This window comes from Carassius carassius, chromosome 43 (assembly GCF_963082965.1).
Source record: "Carassius carassius chromosome 43, fCarCar2.1, whole genome shotgun sequence".
Lineage (NCBI taxonomy): Eukaryota > Metazoa > Chordata > Actinopteri > Cypriniformes > Cyprinidae > Carassius > Carassius carassius.
The window spans coordinates 20,649,068-20,669,768 of record NC_081797.1 but is presented as its reverse complement, the minus strand read 5'-3'; the positions used below and the strand labels follow the sequence as shown (position 1 = coordinate 20,669,768).

Sequence of the window (20,701 nt, the reverse complement as noted above, 5' to 3'; positions counted from 1 at the left end):
TTCTCAAATTTGAGATTATCAAGTGAGAATTGTGTTTATGAGTTTGTTCTGATCTTGCATGATTTTTTAAAGAAGTGTACCTCTTCTAGAATGGGTGGATCCCACAAGTGATGTCCCAGTCATGGGGTCAAAGTAACAAAAACAAGGATGTGTGTTTTTTTTAATGGGCTGTGACATGAAATTGAGTTGGCAATTTTTTTCTAGATGGCATTAATTCCCTGGCCAACAACCTTTTTTGCCATCAAAAAGCACAAGCATTTTTTATGGAGCTACAGTTTAACCATATATTCTGGTTTCGACATGACATGGGGAGAGTATTGTTTGTCTGATGGACAAGTAGACAATATATTTAATGTCAATGCCTGATCATGGTCGATTGATCTAGGACTTCATGATCAATAATTTTTTTAATAACACCATATTTAATAATGTTAGACCGTAGCTACGTAGTGAGTAGTGCGCTAATAACACTAGCAGGCAGACGGTAAGCTACAGTTATAATGCTAACTAGCGGCTAATAAGATAAAAACACTAACGAATGCCAAGGCTAACACTATTTAACACGATGTTGTGCGTCACTGCACCGTGACAGAGAAGAACGGTCTAACTGTTAGCTAACGGCCACTAACGCTAACAATTGCCTGTTTTGACTGCAGAAACTTTACCCAGGAATTAGAAACTTTTGGGTGGTTGAAATGTTAACTAGCGGCTACTAAGATAATAACGCTAGCTGAGCTAGCAGGGTCATTACGGCAGGCTGACTGCTGGCCCGCAGCTATTCCGATCTACTTTCTATAACAAAATACAGAAGTTACTGCAAATTTTTTTTTTTACGTAATCTAGGTTATTGCTTTCTTCATTATTCATAGCATATGTGTCACAAACATTCAGTATATTAACTTGTATTTAGTACTCCAAATGAGAAGGGATTATTCCCGCGTGGGCATTTTTCCCTTGTCAAACCTTCCGACCGCTAATGATATCAAAAATCATCAACACGACATCTAACGTCATCATCACGACGCTTTACGTCTCTTGAAAAGATGTACTGTATGCCGTGCGTAGCCCGTTGTCTTGGTACCCACGTGACAAACAATCATGCCTTTCATTGGCTTATAGTGTGTAAGAGTGCAATACCATTAAGCGAGTTAAGGGGGCAGTACTTAGCAAAATATTGGCACACTTAAACACACTTTTTTTTGTTCATCACTTGTGGGCCAAACACAGATTTCTGCACTAGACATATCAGCAAAGCGTTTTCTATTCAATCCAATAATAATCTTTGTAGGGTCCAGCAAAATGGCCCCACAACGTGAGTGTGCTGTCAGGTTGCGGTTGTTACGAAGAGAGTCAGAGGCGTTCGGGTCCAAATTGCAGCATTTATTAAACAGAATGGTCAGAAAGGCAGAGATCAGGAATGGCGTCAGGTGTTTCAGGGATAACTAGAATTGTAACCAGAAACAAGCAGAGATCCTGCTGGGGGCTTAATTCGGGAACGGGCCCGCCATGGGCATACCTGCAAACTAGTCGCTTTTCGACGAAAATCGCCGTTTTGAATGGGAAAATGTCATCCACGTGAATCGTGTAGATCCAAAGAGTTTTTTTGACGGGGGAGGGGGGTCTTCTGCGGTCTTCCCTACTGCGGTCTTCTTCACAAACATCTTTAGTGATACAGCACGCGAGTCATTTGGCCAATCACAGTCAAGATAACAGCAGCGTCTTCTTTGAAAAGCCCCTGGCTGCAGCTTTTCCCGCGGATGAATTCGCGCCTATTCACGCCTACTTCTAGAACGTCATATCATAAATGATAGGAAACCCAGCAACAACGATTATCAGTTTCTCCTCCATTTTTCGGAACTAATGTTTTGGTAGGAACGAAAGTTTACATCTTATGTTTCTACGAAATCAGCCAGCGTGAAGGACGTCTATATTCTGCTTGGTTGCTGGCGTTTTGCCACTGCTTGCCACTGAACCGCGTCATAGCTCATAGATGATCCGAAAAATGACAGTGGGTAATAAACCTAATGCAGTCTGTGTTCTTAATATTGATCAAGCAACAAAAGAAAAAGAAAAGCATTCACTATGGATTAATTTTATTTTATTCTTTTAAATATGTCTGCTTGAAAGAATAAAAAATGATGTATGCATGTAGTTATAAAGAATGCATATATCATTAATTGAAAAAAGACTGTTCTACTTTAGGAAAAGTGGTTTTATTTAATTTTAAGATAAGTCACAGTAGTTAAATCTGTATCTCTATTGCATGTTCAATCTTTAAAATCAATTATATTAACAGGTTAATAGATGTTTTATACGGGAGTATATGGGTTTGGACATTTTAGAGACATTATAAATTAATGCATTACAATTTAACTAAACCCATTATATTTTATATTTTATTTGATTAAATAAAATAAAATCTTATTGTATTTCAACGACTAAAACTAGACTAAAACTAAAACAATTCAGATGACTAAAATGTGACTAAAACTAAATGGCATTTTAGTCAAAAGACTATGACTAAAACTAAATCAAAATTTGCTGTCAAAATTAACATTGTTATCTGATTTTTTTATGTATATCTTGTCATAAGAAATGAGCGAAATGTAAAACGAGCACGTAATGAAACAAAACCCAATGGTGTCTGGTTTAACGTTAATGAGTGATCGAAACAGCTGCTCTGGCGGATCATTTAACGTTCACTAATGCAGTGGGAGTTGGCTGCAGTATTGTTGTTTACAGTTTTACAGTATTACAGTTGTTTTATGTTCAGTGGTGTTAATAAATGTTTCGTTTTTTTACCTCAAGAAAACGTTGTATTTTCCCTTTATTTTCTTCTTGGGGGGTGGGGGGTAAATCTGTCACCTTTTTCAGTCCTTCTGAGTTTGCAGGTATGCATGGGCTTAACTCGGGAACAGGGCTTAACTCAGGAACAGGGCCCCGCCGTGGGCTTAACTCGGGAACAGGGGCCCGCCGTGGGCTTAACTCGGGAACGGGGGTCCGCCGTGGGCTTAACTCCGGAACAGGGGTCTGCCGTGGGCTTAACTCGAGAACAGGGGTCCACCAAGGCAGAGCAGGTGGCTTGAGAGCCCACCAGAGCGGAGCAGGTGGAGCTGGAGCCCACCAGGGCGGAGCAGAGGACCACCACAGCCGAGAAGATGGGACAGAAGCCCACTAGGGCGGAGCAGAGGACCACCACAGGGGAGGGATGGAGGGCCATGTCCATGTGGAAGTGCAGTGGCCGGGGACCGGTGCAGAGCAGGCGGAACTGGAGCCCTTCCTGGGCGTAACATGGAGATCAGGAGCCCTTCCTGGACCTGGCATGGGAAACAGGGGCCCTTCCTGGGCCTAACATGGGAAACAGGGGCCCGCCATGGGCTTAACTCAGGAACAGGACTTAACTCGGGAACAGGGGCCTGCCGTGGGCTTAATTCGGGAACAGGGGCCCGCCTAAACACTTTCATAATGTTTTATCAGTTTATCCCAGATTTTTTTTTCTTTCATACATTTCTATATTGTGTTCATAGTTTTTTTTTATTGTAGATGTCATAAACAAACAAAAAAAGAGAGAGATTTGATGTTAAAATGTAAAGGTAGCAGCTTTCTGTAGTTTATTTAATTCTGAACCTGTTTTGATCTTGTTGCTCTTCTAATTCAGTGATTTTAATATGCAATCAAAATATGTGTAAATCTTTAAAACTTATTTGATTCAGTTATTTTCTAATTATGAAAAGTAATATGCTCTAACTTGTAGTCACAATTGAAATGTAGTGTGAAACATAAAAACACATAAAAACAATGTTATGTTAGGATGTAAAAACTACTGGAATTACAGCAGTCAGTGTCTTAGTATGTTTAGTTTTATGTATTAGGTTAAATTTAAATGTATAAATTGTTTGTGTAGTTTGTATATTGTACAAAATTTATCAGCTGTAGTGATGTTGAATAAGATGAATGCTGAGATTGTAGTGACTTTGACTGCACTCCTCATGTCTGCTGCTGAAAGTCCTGTTGAAATGCTGTGAATGCTGCAGGGCAGAAGAGTGCTGGAACTGCAGTGTGTTTTCTCTGTGTTTGTGAATGTGTTGTGTTTGTCTCCTGCAGCTGGTCCCACAGTGAAGCCCTCAGTGTCTCTGCTGCCGCCCTCTTCTCTGCAGATCTCTGGAGACTCAGCCGCACTGCTCTGCCTGCTCAGCTCTTACTCTCCACAGGGGGCGCTGGTGAGCTGGACATTGGGCGGCTCAGAGGTCACCGAGGGGGTTGTTACCAGCGCAGAGAGCGAGTAGTATGGCCGCTACAGCCGCAGTAGTGTCCTGACCCTCAGCGAAGCACGCTGGGAAGTGGGAGAGCTTTACGTCTGCAGAGTAACACATGATGGAGCTCCTCATGAGGCCTCGTTCCACAAGAGTCGCTGTTAGTCGCTCGCAGTGCTGATGTTTCTCCAGTGAGTGCTGCTCTCTCCTGAAGATGAGCGTATCTGAGTGTCCTGTGTCAGGCAGGATTCACATGAGTCTAGTGCTGCAGCTGTAGTCATTTACAACTCAATACTGAAAGAGAGCTCTAGTGTCAAAGCACTGGCTGTGTTTGCTGCAACATTCAATAAAGCTTCTCAACAAACTCCATTTGTGTCTGACAACATCATTCAACTAACAGATGAAGATGCATGTAGTGTTTGTCCAGGTGTTTTTCAGAAGCTTGATCAGTAGCAGTAAATCTAGTCAAATAAAGCTCTTGGGGTTTGAACATGGTCTCTGGAGACAGAGCTGCTCTATTCTGAGAGGATCACAATCACTCCACCCTGACAATGCAAATTAGATTTTCATCCCACACTCCCAGAGTCACTGTTTGATTGGTTACATGATCTGGACTGAAACACACCAGTTTCACTTCTGCTATAGCAGCAGCCCAGGTGAAAAATACAAGTATTTAAATATTTATATATGGCACACTTATATTTAAATTATAACATATTAAATCCATATTAAAGGTATTATCTTGAACCAATAGGTATATTAAGCATATTTCAAGATATGTTTAAGATCAGTTTTTAGCTATTTGCTATATATTTTAATATATTAAATGGTGTAAAATTGGAACCACTTCAAGAACATTTAGTGCAATTTAATTGTATTTATTTACAGTTCATGTAAAATAGTATTCTAATGTGATTCAATAACATTTCAATAGCATTTAGAAATGCATTAGCATTACAATATGAATTTATTGATTAGTTGAGTTTTTTCTGGTATTTGAAAGGCAGATAGGCAATTATTCAACAACATAAATCGAGTAAGCATTACAACTATCAGACGCATCTTGGTAAAGCACAACATGAGCATGAAGCAATTGTACAGGGTCCCATTTGAGAGGAACAGTGTCAGGGTCAAAGAACTTCGACATGAATATGTACAGGTAAGTGTTTCAGTCCTTTATGTGAAGTTTCACAAACGAATTTCGGGAGGAGTGTGCACGAATAATTAACACGGCCAGTTCATCATCATCAGCAATTACACAGTTTACCAATCAGCTCGAGAAAACGCCTATAAATAATCAAGTACATCCTACCTTCGTTATCGCTCGACTTTCAGAATTCGGTTCGCGCAGTTTGCCATCTCATCACAGACCCAATTTTCCATCCAACGAAGAGATCTAACGTTAGACCGGGGATTTTTTCAGATCTGCTGCAATTCGCCGGCCCCATGATCACTCCTATCGTGCCTAACACAGCCGCCGAGCATCAAGCGTTATCGCGACACCTGCTCTTCTCAAACAGCCACACACTGTGGCCAACAGGCCGTGCAAAGCCCCAAGCTCGCCTCGCTCGACACCACCAGAGAAGTAATGGGGCCGCGCCCCAGATCTCACCGAAGCAAAGCCTCACTCACTTCCTGCAGCGGCTCAGGCTCAGCCCTTCACCGCGGCCTTTCCGGCCGCAACGCAGTTCGAGGCTGCCTCCACTATTAGCGCAGACCGTGTGTTGCAAATTAATATTTTCAGGTGAAGCTGCTAAAATGCAGGTTTCGCTGCTAAAGTTTGTTAAACGATGTTATGACGTAATTCTGTCCGATGTCGATGCCATTTTTATCCATGAAGCTAACAAGGCATTTTTTCAGAGTTGTTATCCACACCGAAATGTCTGAACCCATTAACGTTACTCCTGCCTTACCGTGCATGTCCAAACCTCACTCAGATGATACAGACATAAGTTTCATTAAATTTTCTGGCAGGATCAATTTATTTATGGAAATATTTCACCATTTACTGGCGCGATCACTCAGAATTGATCTAAAACGCAACTGCCCATAGTAAAATTTCTGTTGTCTTTTAGGACTGTAATATGAAAAGCATGCAAAATAATTTTTAGAAACCATGTGAAAGTGAATAGCACATAACTGCAAGTTAACTGCTATAAACATGTCTATTGGTAGAATGTGTTACAAGACTAAACATGCTTCATTTTCAAAGCCTCTGTTTCTACAGTCCATACTACAACGTGAAAACAGCATCTTCAAATTTATCCACTCTGGAGAGCGTTTAAAGGCTGGAAGGCCAAAACGAGAGGAAAATATGTTTTTTTCAACAGGAACATATTAATGTGGACAAGGCTCGAGGAATTGTCTAATGTTACTAACCCCTCTGCTGTCCCGCAGCCAACATCTACAGCAGCCGAAGCAAGCATAAGCTGCTTTTACTTGCAACACTGGCCTGCACATCCCAGTATTTGCATCCTGTTACTTCTAACCCCCCCTTTTTTCTTTTTAGTGTCCTCCAGCTCAAGTAGCAGACATTAGCATAAGGCTGCCCTCTGCTAGCAGTGCAGGCTACTCGGGTTCAAGACATCACCCACCCCAACCCATTCGCATGGCCTACAGCTACAGCAGCTGAAGCAAACGTGAGGCTGCCTCCATTTGTAAAAATGCCCACAACTCTTCCGCTCCCCCATGCTATTAATAAACCATTTTCTGTTCAGTGGCCTCCAGCTCCCGTAACAGACGCTAACGCGAGCATGCCTCCGATAGCGGTGCAGACCCATCCACAACCCCTCTTCCGACAACCCTCTCCCCTACTCATGGCCTGCAGCCCCACAGTCTAAACCCCAGTGTGACATTGCCTCTCATATTGGCGCAGGCCCCTATTGTTGTTCCGCTATACCCTAATGTCTCCATATAAAAGAAGATCACCGAACCCTCATCAGCCAACCCCCTTAATGCCAGTCCATCCCTGTTCACTCAAACTCGTGACCCACCATAACTAACCCTCTTTAAACATCCCCTTATCCATCCATAATAGCCCATCCTCACTCCAGCATCCCAGCAGTGCCTGCTCCTGCAGGAGACTCTATCTGTTTTTCTCCACTGCCACAGCAGGAGCGTCCATCTGTATTTCCCCGCTGCTGCAGCAGTGCCCGCTCCCGCAGGATCCTTTTTTCCATATTTCCTCAGTGCCGCAGCAGTTCTTGCTCCCGCTAGAGTTGGGCGATATGGTCATTTTTCATATCGTCAGTCTTTAAGATCGACAATACACGATATTATCATGCATGGGTGGAGCTAAACCCTTTGTTCTTGACAAATCATAACTTTTGGATATTTTAAACCGCGCAGGTGCGCGAGAGAGAGCCTATGGAATCACCAATAATCAAAAGCCGCCGCCCCCTCCAACGGTTTCGGAGGATTTCACCAAAATCACTGGTCCACTTCTACATTGCCCTCCCAGCCATTTGATTTTCCCCAGCCATTAATATCCTCACCCCTTTTCGAGCTATATCATCTTGTCCTGGCAGCCTTTCTGTGGGGAAAAGAATGGTCCAGCATCGTTATTCACTGCGATAACAAGGCTACTGTACATTGAATTAATAATGGCCGTTCTCATTCACCCATCTTAACGCCCTTTCAAAGACGTTTAATCTGGATCTCCGCTAACGATCAGTTCATCATAACCTCAAAACACATTCCTGAGGCAAGTTTTGCCTTTCAGAAATTCAGGCTGTTGGCACCGCAGGCGGAACAACTCCCAACCCCAGTACCTCCTTATTCAGAACTAATATTCCTCTGAATCATCCTCTGAGACCCCTCCTCGAAACTTCAAGAGATTCTATTCTCCAAGCCATTTCCCCAAGTACCCTGCAATCATACTTAACAGCATGGAAATGTTTTAAAGCATTTCATTCTGCCTATAATCTGCCGTTCCCCGATTCTTCCCTGCTCTCTATCACTTCATTTATTTCGCACCTCAACGCTAACAACTCATATTCGGTTCATCCTCACCCCTAATAGCCAATTCACAGACCTCCCTTCTCATCAAAGACATTCAAAGAGTCCATCCCATGCGCCCAGACACCAGGCAGCCCATAACCTTTGAAATCCTGACTAAATGCATTTCCACGCTCCGCAAAGGTTACCATTCCACATCGCTCGTACGCTAGATGGCATGTTTATCCTAGCCTTCTTCGGCTTTCTCAGACGCTAAGAGCTCACTACCACTTCCAGCTTTAAACCGAACATCCACCCCACCATTTCTGATCCAGCAGTCCTAGACGATGAAGCCATGTCATTTCATATAAAGCAAAGTAAGACAGAGCAGACAATGAATGGCCACTTTATTTATATTTTTAACCTCCATTCACCTATTCCCCGATACCAAACTCTCCTAGCCTTCCTTCAGCTCAGGAAATCCCAAGCTAAATCCCTTTCCGACCCTCTTTTTCACAGATGACTCCAGCCGCCCTGTCTCCCGTTTTTTGGTTCTAAAAACGCCTAAAGTCTGTCTTATGTCTTTCTGCTATCCCAGCTGATGATTTCTCCAGCCATTCCCTCAGAATAGGTGCAGCCATCACAGTGGCTCAAAATGGCCTTTCCCAACATCAGATCCAAACACTCGGTCGCTGGTCATCAGAAGTTTTTAAGAGCTACATCCGATCAGACCGCTTAAATCTCAAGAAAGCCCACCAAACCCTCATCAGTCACCCGTTTTTCCCTAGCCATCTCCATTTCTCATTCCAACCGCACCCCGCTCCCGCAGGAGCCTTTCCGCATTCCCTCACTACCACAGCAATGTATGCTCTCGCAGGAGCCTTTTCAATATTATCCTCACTGCCACAGCAGTGTATGCTCCCGCAGGAGCCTCTCCATATTTTCTCACTGCCGCAGCAGTGTATGCTCCTGCAGGAGCCTCTCCATAGTTTCTCACTGCCGCCCGCAGCAGTGTCAGCTCCCGCAGGAGCCATTCCGTATTTTTCCACTGCCGCAGCAGTGCCAGCTCCCGCAGGAGCCTTTCCATATTCCCTTACTGCCGCAGCAGTGTCTGCTCCCGCAGGAGCTTTTCTGTATCCCCCAATGCCGCAGCAGTGTATGCTCCCGCAGGAGCCTCTCCATATTTTCTCACTGCCGCAGCAGTGTATGCTCCCGCAGGAGCCTTTTCGCATTTCTACACTGCCGCAGCAGTATCAACTCCCGCAGGAGCCTTTCCGTATCCCCCAATGCCACAACAGTGTCAGCTCCAGCAGGAGCCTTTCCATATTTCCTCACTGCCGCAGCAGTGCCAGCTCCCCCAAGAGCCTTTTCCATATTATCCTCACCGCCGCAGCAGTGCCAGCTCCCCCAAGAGCCTTTTCCATATTATCCTCACTGCCGCAGCAGTGTATGCTCCCGCAGGAGCCTTTTCGATCTTCCCAACTGCCGCAATAATCGCATCTCCAGCGGGAGTTCCCATCTCTCTCTTTCAAGTGGACGCTTCCACGTAAGTCAAATAGACACTGTCGTAACATTTATACACCAAAGGACGCCCAGCACCCATATACTTAACATTTAAGCACAGCTTTTTGGGGGGATGTAAATTTGCGTATCTGGCTGCTGTCCCGTTCTAATTGCTTTTTGGGGAGCACTTGGGCTAAGCCGAACTCCGAGCTCAGACCCCTCTCCCCAGACGGGGGGGGTGCCCCGGGCTCGGGAGTCTTGCCGGGCTCGGAGCTCTCCCCCCGGACAGCACGCCAAATACGCATAACCTTTATTTAATTATAAGTAAATGCGAACTCGTGAAGTGACGTTTCACAAACGAATTTTGGGAGGAGTGTGCACGAATAATTAACACGGCCAGTTCATCATCATCAGCAATTACACAGTTTACCAATCAGCTTGAGAAAACGCCTATAAATAATCAAGTACATCCTACCTTCGTTATCTCTCGACTTTCAGAATCCCTCCGCCACCCCGATCTTGCACCTTCAGCCAAGTTTCTACCCCAGCTCAGGTAGAAAAAACTCAGGGGAGCACTTGGGCTAAGCCGAACTCCGAGCTCAGACCCCTCTCCCCGGACGGGGGGGGGGGGGGGGGGGGTGGGGGGGGTGGTGCCCCGGGCTCGGGAGTCTTGCCAGGCTTGGAGCTCACCCCCCGGACAGCACGCCAAATACGCATAACCTTTATTTAATTATAAGTAAATGCGAACTCGTGAAGTCCAGTAACAGATGAATATGTACCACTGGATTAGTACCACTTAGATATATTCAGAAAGCTAAACAGGTACCTGTGTGGTGGGGTGGGTCGGTTCTGTGTATGTAGTAGTGTAAGTGTGTGCTTTGAGTAAAGCCATCCACAATATGTATTTTTTGTTGCAGAGAATCTGGGACATGGATGGAGCAGCCTAGCCGCATGAATGTATTTACATTGATGAGGCTGGATTCAACCTTAGCAAAAAAAGATGATGGGGACTTAATATAATTGGCCAAAATCCAAGTTTCCACATCCCGGGGCAGTGCGGGGGAAATATCACATTGTGTGCTGCCATAAGTCTTCGAGGCCTACTGCACCATCATGCCAAACTGGGTCCCTATAATGTGCAACACATCGTCACATTTCTAGATGTACTTCATGATGCAGTATGACAGGATGGACCAGAGCTGCCCAGATTTGTTGTTGTCTGGGATAATGTTAGTTTCCATCGGGCTGCTTTGGTCCAGAACTGGCTCACCAACCATGATCACTTTGAAGTTCTGTACTTCCCCCTTACTCGCCATTTCTAAATCCTATAGAGAATTTTTTTCCCGCTTGGAGTTGGCGCATACATGACCGTCAACCACATGCCTGCATACCTCTCCTACAGACAATGGACCAGGCCTGCGGAGACATTGAGGTGAGGTCTGTCAAGGGGGAGTTTTGACACAATGAGCCAAATTTAACAAAACGTGTGTAAGCAATAGGCAAAAACTGTAAAACTTATTACAGTGTGCCTTCACATTGTTGTAAAATACTTATACAATATATTAGACCCTATAAAACCTGAATCATTTTGCTATGTTCTTACACAAAGTTCAAATAAAATATACTTTATGTAAGAGTAAAATTAAAATGAGTTAAAAAAATACATTAAAACTTCACTTAAAATATGCTTGTGTTATATGACTTAAAAGCTTAAGTATGGGCACTTTACCCTTGATTTTTGTTAAATTAAAAGTTTTTTGCCACAATTGCAGTAATTTAACATCTGTGCATTGAAAAAGTATGCTTCGAAAAATTCTAACTGACCCTCTGATGTCACATGGACTACTTTGATGTTTTTCTTACCTTTCTGGACATGGACAATATACCGTACACACAGTTTCAATGGAGGGACAGAAAGTGCTTGGACTAAATCTAAAATATCTTAAACTGTGTTCCGAAGATAAACGGAGGTCTTACAGGTTTGGACAGACATGACGGTGAGTTATTAATGACATAATTTAGATTTTTGGGCGAACTATCCCTTTAACATTAATTAAAACAACAAGACAGAAAAGGAAATTAAACGTAATTAACACAGAAATTTATGTAAAAAAATTTACTTTAATGAATTCATGTGCAATTAGAAAGGATATATTACCAGAGATTACGTGTCACGCTGTCTGGTCTCTGTTTCCCTGGGTGTCCACTAGTGGTCTCACTTCCCCATAGTCACCTCACCGTAGGCACTACAATTCCCACTAAGCCTTGTCCCTTCATCACAGTAATTGCACTCCTGTTAATTGCACTCAGGTGTCTTCACTTGTTAGTCATTATCCTCCCTATATTAACCAGTCCTTTTCTGTTTGTCTGCGTGGAGTCCTTACTTTCCGTCACCTAGTTTCCTTGCATTCCTAGTCTTCGAGTTCCTGTTCCTGTTCTTGTTCCTGTTTGTTTGTTTGTTTGTTTGTTTGTTTCTGTTTGTATTGATGTTTGGTTTACGACCCCAGCTTGTTTTTGACTCTGATTTGTATTATCCAATAAATCTCACACTGCATTTGGATCTCTCGTCTCCTGTGTTCCCTGATCGTGACAGAAGGACTCCATCATGCCAAGATCCAGCGGTGTGGGATTTTGTATACATTCCCCAGCCACCATAGAGGAGCGGATGGGGAGACTTTCCAACCTAACCACTCTCCGTCAAAAGGGGAGTGAGGTGAGGGGCTTGGCGCAAATGTTCTGGACAATGGCAGTGGGGATGGGGTATAATGATGAGGTCCTGAAGGACCTATTCAACGACTGCCTGGATGACCCTTTGCCTGGGTGGGAGATGAAGGGGCTGGGGATACTGGACTTTTGGGGGTTCACCAGTTACCTACAGCATCGATCTCGGTGGGATGACTCCGCCACACCTGTCTCTCTCGGTGAAATGGCCGACTCTAGACCGGGGTCTACAGACAGTAGGACCGCCAGCCCAGCACCACTGCACAATATGGCCGCCAGCCCAGCGCCACAGCACAAGGTGGTCGCCAGCCCAGCGCCACCGCGCAAGATGGCCGCCAGCCCAGCGCCACAGCACAAGGTGGCTGCCAGCCCAGTGCTACAGCACAAGATGGCCGCAGGTCCAACGCTACAGCACAAGGTGGCCACCAGCCCAGCGCCACTGCCCAAGATGGCCACCGGTCCAGAGTCATGGCACAAGATGGCCGCTTGTCCAGCGCCTCTACACGGGATTACAGCCACAGTTGACCATCCAGAGTCGAGTCAGGTTCCCGTTGACCCTCCAGAGTCGAGTCAGGTTCCCGTTGACCCTCCAGAGTCAGATCCAGTCACCGTTGACCCTCCAGAGTCAGGTCCAGTCACCGTTGACACTCCAGAGTCAGGTCCAGTCACCGTTGACACTCCAGAGTCAGGTCCAGTCACCGTTGACACTCCAGAGTCAGGTCCAGTCACCGTTGACACTCCAGAGTCAGGTCCAGTCACCGTTGACACTCCAGAGTCAGGTCAAGTCACCGTTGACACTCCAGAGTCAGGTCAAGTCACCGTTGTCACTCATGAGTTAAGCACTACCACAGTTAGACCTCAGGCTTCAAGGACAGAGTCAAGTCATCGGTGTTCTTCATGGGAAAATTCAAGTCACCATTGATCTTCATGTGCAAAGGCAAGTCACCATTGATCTTCATGAGCAAATGCAAGTCACCATTGATCTACATGAGCAGAGTCAGGTCACCAATGATCTTCATGAGCAGAGTCAGGTCACCAATGATCTTCATGAGCAGAGTCAAGTCACCAATGATCTTCATGAGCAGAGTCAAGTCACCATTGATCTTCCTGAATCCAGTCTAAACTCTGCGGAATTACCAGGGCCTCTCCATGTCTATGCTGAACTACCGGAGCCTCTCCACGTCTCAGCCAAACTCTCTGAGCGCTCGACTGATCCGGTCGTGGCCATGGAGGCCGCCCTGGTGGGCTTCTGTCTCGACCGCACGGTGGTGGTGGTCTTCTGTGCCGCCCTGGTGGGCTTCTGTCTCGACCGCACGGATGTGGTGGTCTTCTATGCAGCCCTGGTGGGCTTCTGTTTCGACCGCACGGATGTGGTGGTCTTCTGCGCCACCTTGGTGGGTTTCTGACTCAACCGCATGGCTCCAATTCCACCTTGCTCCACCTTGGATTCCTGCCCTGTCGGTTCGGCCCTGGACCATTGAACTTTCTGTTCTCCCCTGGACTTGTGTTTTGTTGTTGTTTTGTTTTTTGGCACTTCCTGTCTCTGTTACCATCTATTACCTGGCCCTCCGTCCCTCCCCCTGGTCCTCCGCCAGTCCACCTCCCTCCTGGGTTCCTTGTTTTTGTTAATTGCACTTGTCTCTGTTTCCCCATTTTACCTGGCCCTCCGTCCCTCCCCCTGGTCCTCCGCCACTCCACCTCCCTCCTGGTCTCTGTATTCCTTGGTCTCTTCTTGGGTTCGGGTGGAGCATCTGGTAGCTGCTCCGTGGAGCCGGGGGTAATGTCACGCTGTCTGGTCTCTGTTTCCCTGGGTGTCCACTAGTGGTCTCACTTCCCCATAGGCACCTCACCGTAGGCACTACAATTCCCACTAAGCCTTGTCCCTTCATCACAGTAATTGCACTCCTGTTAATTGCACTCAGGTATCTTCACTTGTTAGTCATTATCCTCCCTATATTAACCAGTCCTTTTCTGTTTGTCTGCATGGAGTCCTTACTTTCCATCACCTAGTTTCCTCACGTTCCTAGTCTTAGAGTTCCTGTTCTTGTTACTGTTTGTTTGTTTGTTTGTTTCTGTTTGGATTGATGTTTGGTTACGACCCCGGCTTGTTTTTGACTCTGATTTGGATTATCCAATAAATCTCACACTGCATTTGGATCTCTCGTCTCCTGTGTTCCCGATCGTGACATTACGTTACATCAGTTTTAAGTCTGCCGTTAAAACCGTTGGTCATTTAAAAACGCCACAAGCAACACTGTTAATCAAAATAAAATGTGTAATTTTATTCCTATTAAATAATTACAAATTGTAATGAAAAATTAAGAAATTAACTGAGAAATTAAAAAAACGTACCTGGTTGAGCGGAGCTGGGCAGTATCAGTTGAAGCCGGAATGACAGCTCATATGCAGAGTTCCAGCAGTTCCTGCTCTCATTGGCTACAATTAATCACGTGCTGAAGAGCTGACGCAAATTTTATGTTTTATATTATTAAATATTACTTTTTTCCTTTTAGAAATATTTAATAAATAAATGATCGATCATGAGTCGTATCCAATATATATATATATATATATTTTTTTTTTCTTTCTTTTGTTTTTTTTTTAACATAATATATATGTGTGTACTTGGTATATTTATTATATATTTATGTTTATCAATTTGCACTGGCTACAAATTGCTGCTCACATAAAATTCAAGGCATTGATGTTTGCATACAAAACCAACACTGGCTCTGCACCCCTTTACCTAAATTCATTACTTCAGACTTATGTGCCTCTAGAGGCTTGCGTGAACATCTCTTGATTGTTCATCCCAAAGAATCACAGTCACTTTTACAGACTTTTAAATTAAATGTTTCCTCCTGGTTGAATGACCTCCCCAACTCAATCCGAGCAGCTGAGTCCTTAGCCATCTTCAAGAATCGGCTTAAAACACATCTCTTCCATCTTTATTTGATCCTCTAACTTTAACACTCTCTATTCTAATTCTATTCTTTAAAAAAGTGCCCCACTCTATTAATTTACTAACTTGTTTTCTCAAAATAAATAAATAACACTAACTGCTCTATTGTTTTTGCATTCTATCTATTTTCTTTCTATTTATTATACAATTAACAAAAGCAAAAAGGCATCTAACACTAGCTTGCTCTTTTCTACCTGTTTTCTTTTATTATATAATAAAAATAAAAATAAACTTGCTACGTGTACTGTGTTTAAGCTAACTGAGACTTGTTATAGCACTTATATATCATTGCTGTTTTGTTTGATTTGATTGTTTCCATTGTCTTCATATGTAAGTCGCTTTGGATAAAAGCGTCTGCTAAATGACTAAATGTAAATGGATATAAATACAAACACATGCATGTATATATTTAAGAAAAATATGTTGTTTATATATTAAATATATTTATATATAACATATAAGAATATAAATATAAAAACGTATATACATGTAAATATATTGGCCTACAGTAAAAAAAATATATATAAATATATACTGTATGTTTGTGCATTTATATATACATATTTAAAATACACACTACACATACATATATTATGTAAACAAATATATATATATATATATATATATATATATATATATATATACACATATACATATACAATTAATGGCTATTAGTGCTGTCAAACAAATAATCGCTATTAATCGCATCCAAACTAAATGTTTTTGTTTACATAATATATTTACATTTATCATATATATAAATACAAACTTTCATTTATATATAAATATATTTAATATAAAAACATAATTTTATTTTTCTTAAAAAAAAAGCATGTGTGTATATTTATATATACATAATAAATATACACTTAACACACACATATATTAGTCATTAGTATACATATTATAGTCTTTTAATTGGTTATTTGAATATCATCCTTAAACTGACTTCCTCATGATTTTGTTCTTGCTTTTCAAATGCTTCTTTGGGAAGACTTTAGTGTTAAAATATAAAATTAATTATAATAAATAACTGTTACAATACATTGTAATATTTATTATTCTGTCTAATGACTTTGGCGCCATTCATTCTTTCCATCAAGAAGATGAAAAAAATAGGAATTAAATTTTAATGTTCTATGATATGCAAAAGGAGATATTATGATGAACTCATTTTGTGAAATTCTGGATTGAAGGGAAATTTTCAATAGATGTCTAAGGGAAATAAGACAAATTAAGACAAATAATTATTTGTGATTCTGTAAGCAGAGCTCTGTAAACCCTCATCCAAAGGTTTCTGATCAGGAGTTTTTCTGGGGAGCTTATCAGTATGACTTTTCCATGCTGCGTGCTGGACAGACATCTCTCTGTGACTGTTAATGCTCAGAGAGGTTTAATAGTCGGCACAGTTGCCTTCAGTGTTCAGGAGACTTGTAAATCATAAGAGTTTTAGTATATCTGCTGCTACTGACCTTTATCAGCAGCTGCAGTGTCTCTCAGCTGTATCAGTGCATTCATTGTTACTATGACTAAAAGAGGTTTTTGTACAACTCTTTTTTTTTTTATACGAGGTTTTTTTTTTATGACGGAAGTTGTGGCCTAGTGGTTAGAGAGTTTGACTCCTAACCCTAGGGTTGTGGGTTCAAATCTTGGGCTGGCAATATCATGACTTAAGTGCCCTTGAGCAAGGCACTCAACCCCCAACTGCTCCCCGGGCGCCGCAGCATAAATGGCTGCCCACTGCTCCAGGTGTGTGTTCACCGCTGTGTGTGTTTACTGTGGATGGGTTAAATGCAGAGCACAAATTCTGAGTATGGGTCACCATACAGTACTTGGCTGAATGTCACGTCACTTTCACTTTTTTTTCTTCACTTTTTTTTATCACTGTGTGTACACATATAATAATCTCCTGTATCTTCAGTCTGGACTCCACTCATGGTTCCAATGCCACTGAATCTAGATGGAGTTCCAGACTGGAGGGTGTTTATGTAATAAATGAGGAGTTTAGGAGCTTCTCCAAGTTTCTGCTGATACCAGGCTAAGTAGTTGCTAAGTATTCCTTCATCTATGTTACACTCTATTGTAGCTGTTTGACCGAGCTGGACAGTTTTAACTTTAGGCTGAGTCAGAGTGACTCCTCTGGAGGCTGAAGAAGAGAAAATAAAGTCAGTTTGTTAGTAAATCACCTCTATAACATAATATTGGCATTTAAAAATAGTTAATCCACCTTGAATAAAAGCTGCAATGGTCCAGATGAGGATGATGATGTGGTTCATTGTTGTTGTGTCTTGTGTGATGATGAAGATTGTGTTCTGTTCTGCTCTCAGTCATGAAGTGTTAAACTCACAGCTCTATAAACACTCTCAGAGCACTGAAGCATGTGCTGACGATGCAAAGAAGTGGGCAGGATTCACAACAGCTTTATTTTAAGGGTTACTTGTTACATGTACTTACTCTAACAACAACAGTAAATTATGCATAATTTCAAGTAATTAAAACAGCACTCCAACCATAACCCCCAGTAATAGAAATTAGTATTACCCAATATTTATGTAATTACACTGCAACAATATCTTTAAATAAAATATAGCATATCAAAATAAAAAGTTTACACTGAATGCAGCATGACACAAAATACTGAATTTAGAGTATAGAATCACCCTCTTCAGAAATATTTATCACCCTTGATTCATTTATTATATTACTTTATATTATTTTACATGATATTCACGAGAAATTGTCGCTATGTAAAAAATAAAGCAGCCTTTTCTCATTATTGTACTTTAAACAATTTTTTTGCAAGTGAGTTTTTGCAAGTGAAAGGTGGGAGTAAGAAGAATAAAACACTTTATGAAACATTGTAAGCAAGATGAATTACAAATTGACACATTGATAAATTGATTGAACTGAACAAACAAACAAGATTGCACAACTAATATAGATTAATGTCAGAAATCAATATTGTTTCAGTGGTGAGTCAATGTCATGTGAGACAGAAGTATTTTTTTACATAAAAAAATATTTTGTGTGAAGGAGTTTTCACATTTGAAAAACATTTGACAATACCTATATTATTAGCGTTGTCAACAGCTGAAGTGTTTCTACTCTCAGTGTGTTGAAGTGTTTCTCTCTCTGCTGGAGTGTGTGTTCACTCGAGTGGAATAGAGGTTTTTGTACGAGTGTTTCATTAGATTGTATCACTGTGGTGGAACTTCGGTGGAGGAACTAAACTGGTGCTCGGTAAGTTTGTCTTTTTAATTGTCCATTAAAAACATACAGTTTAGGTTATAAAAAATATTTAAAAATTTAAACGACAAAACTATTACTTTTGTAAAATTAAATATTAACAATACACATTTAATCTAAAATATTGTTAAGATTATTGGTAACACTTTATTTTGATGGTCTCTTTGAGCATTCTGTCTGTAATAATTAACTTTGCACCTTCATGTCAACAAACTCTCATCAGAGTATTAGTAAACTGTCTGATTAATATCTGATAACTCTTTATTGTGATGGTCTCCCAACAGACATTCTACTGACTATAAGTAACTTTGCAAGTTCATCAATTTACTCTAACCCTAACTTTACCAGTCTACTAACACTCTACTAACACCCTATCAAAACTCTATTAACACTTTTTAACACTCTATTATCACTCTACTAACACTATGATGATAGTCAGTAGATAGGTAAGTGCAACGTTACTTATAGTCAACCGAATGTGTTAAATGGTCCATCAAAATAAAGTGAAACCAGGTTATTTGCTGTTTAAAAAAACATGTTTATATATGTTTTTATATTTAGGAAAATAACAATTACTGACTTAGAACAAAAAATTCTTGTCTAAACACTTTTTTTGTAATGTGTCTCACTATGCAATTTATCAGTTTATCACATGTTTATCACTCTATGTTGTGTTCATGTATAGCTAATCGTTTTTTTATTGTAGATGTCATAAACAGAAAAATTAGATTTGATGTTAAAATGTTAATGTAGTAACTTTCTGATGTTCAGTCAATGATTCTGAATCTCTTTTGCTCATGCTGCTCTGATAATTCAGTGGACATTTTTAAACTCTTGATTCAGTTGTTTTCTAATTCTGAACAGTAACACATTGTGACTTGTAGTCAAATAATATGTCTTTGAAATTAAGTCTAAAAAGTATTTTAAAAAGATGAGCTCAGTATCTTAGATAAACACACTGCTGTGTTTGGAAGTAAAAACGTACTGTACATAAAGCAGTCAGTGACTTAGTAAATGTAGTTTTAATAATGAGGTTTAATTTAAATGTGTAAAGTGTTTGTGTAGTTTGCATATTGTAGACAGTAATATCAGCTGTAGTGATGTTGAATAAGATGAATGATTAGATGGTTATGATTTTAACTGCACTCCTCATGTCTGCTGCTGAAAGTCCTGTTGAAATGCTGTGAATGCTGCAGGGCAGAAGAGTGCTGGAGCTGCAGTGTGTTTTCTCTGTGTTTGTGAATGTGTTGTGTTTGTCTCCTGCAGCTGGTCCCACAGTGAAGCCCTCAGTGTCTCTGCTGCCGCCCTCTTCTCTGCAGATCTCTGGAGACTCAGCCGCACTGCTCTGCCTGCTCAGCTCTTACTCTCCACAGGGGGCGCTGGTGAGCTGGACACTGGACGGCTCAGAGGTCACCGAGGGGGTTGTGACCAGCGCAGAGAGCGAGCAGGACGGCCGCTACAGCCGCAGTAGTGTCCTGACCCTCAGCAAAGCACGCTGGGAAGCGGGAGAGCAGTACGTCTGCAGAGTAACACATGATGGAGCTTCTCATGAGGCCTCGTTCCACAAGAGTCGCTGTTAGTCGCTCGCAGTGCTGATGTTTCTCCAGTGAGCGCTGCTCTCTCCTGAAGATGAGCGTATCTGAGTGTCCTGTGTTAGGCAGGATTCACATGAGTCTAGTGCTGCAGCTGTAGTCATTTACAACTCAATACTGAAAGAGAGCTCTAGTGTCAAAGCACTGGCTGATCTTTCAATCTGCTGTGTTTGCTGCAACATTCAATAAAGCTTCTCAACAAACTCCATTTGTGTCTGACAACATCATTCAACTAACAGATAAAGATGCATGGGTAACACTTTAGAATACTGTTCCGTCATTAATCAATAACTACAAAGGAACAAATGAGTAACGCAATATTAACAATCTAGAAACTACTGTTAACTAACAAAAAACTCTGATTAACAAATTAGTAAGTAATAGCACACAGATGACACTAGTAGTTTACTATTAACTAGTCAATAACTACAATTTTTTTATTATTTAACATATACTTAAAAAAAACATAAATAATAATAAATGTGTGC

The 20,701-nt window shown here is 41.7% G+C and overlaps 1 protein-coding gene and 1 gene segment (V, D, J or C); both read left to right on the top strand.

The window, feature by feature from the left end:
* The window catches only part of LOC132125468 (uncharacterized), a 1,183,551-nt gene that overhangs the window by 897,611 nt on the left and 265,239 nt on the right, over positions 1-20,701 (top strand). The gene's annotated exons all lie outside the window — the stretch shown is intronic.
* LOC132125463 (immunoglobulin lambda constant 7-like) lies at positions 19,540-20,201 on the top strand. The segment is given in 1 exon segment: positions 19,540-20,201. A coding segment is annotated over 1 exon segment (393 nt).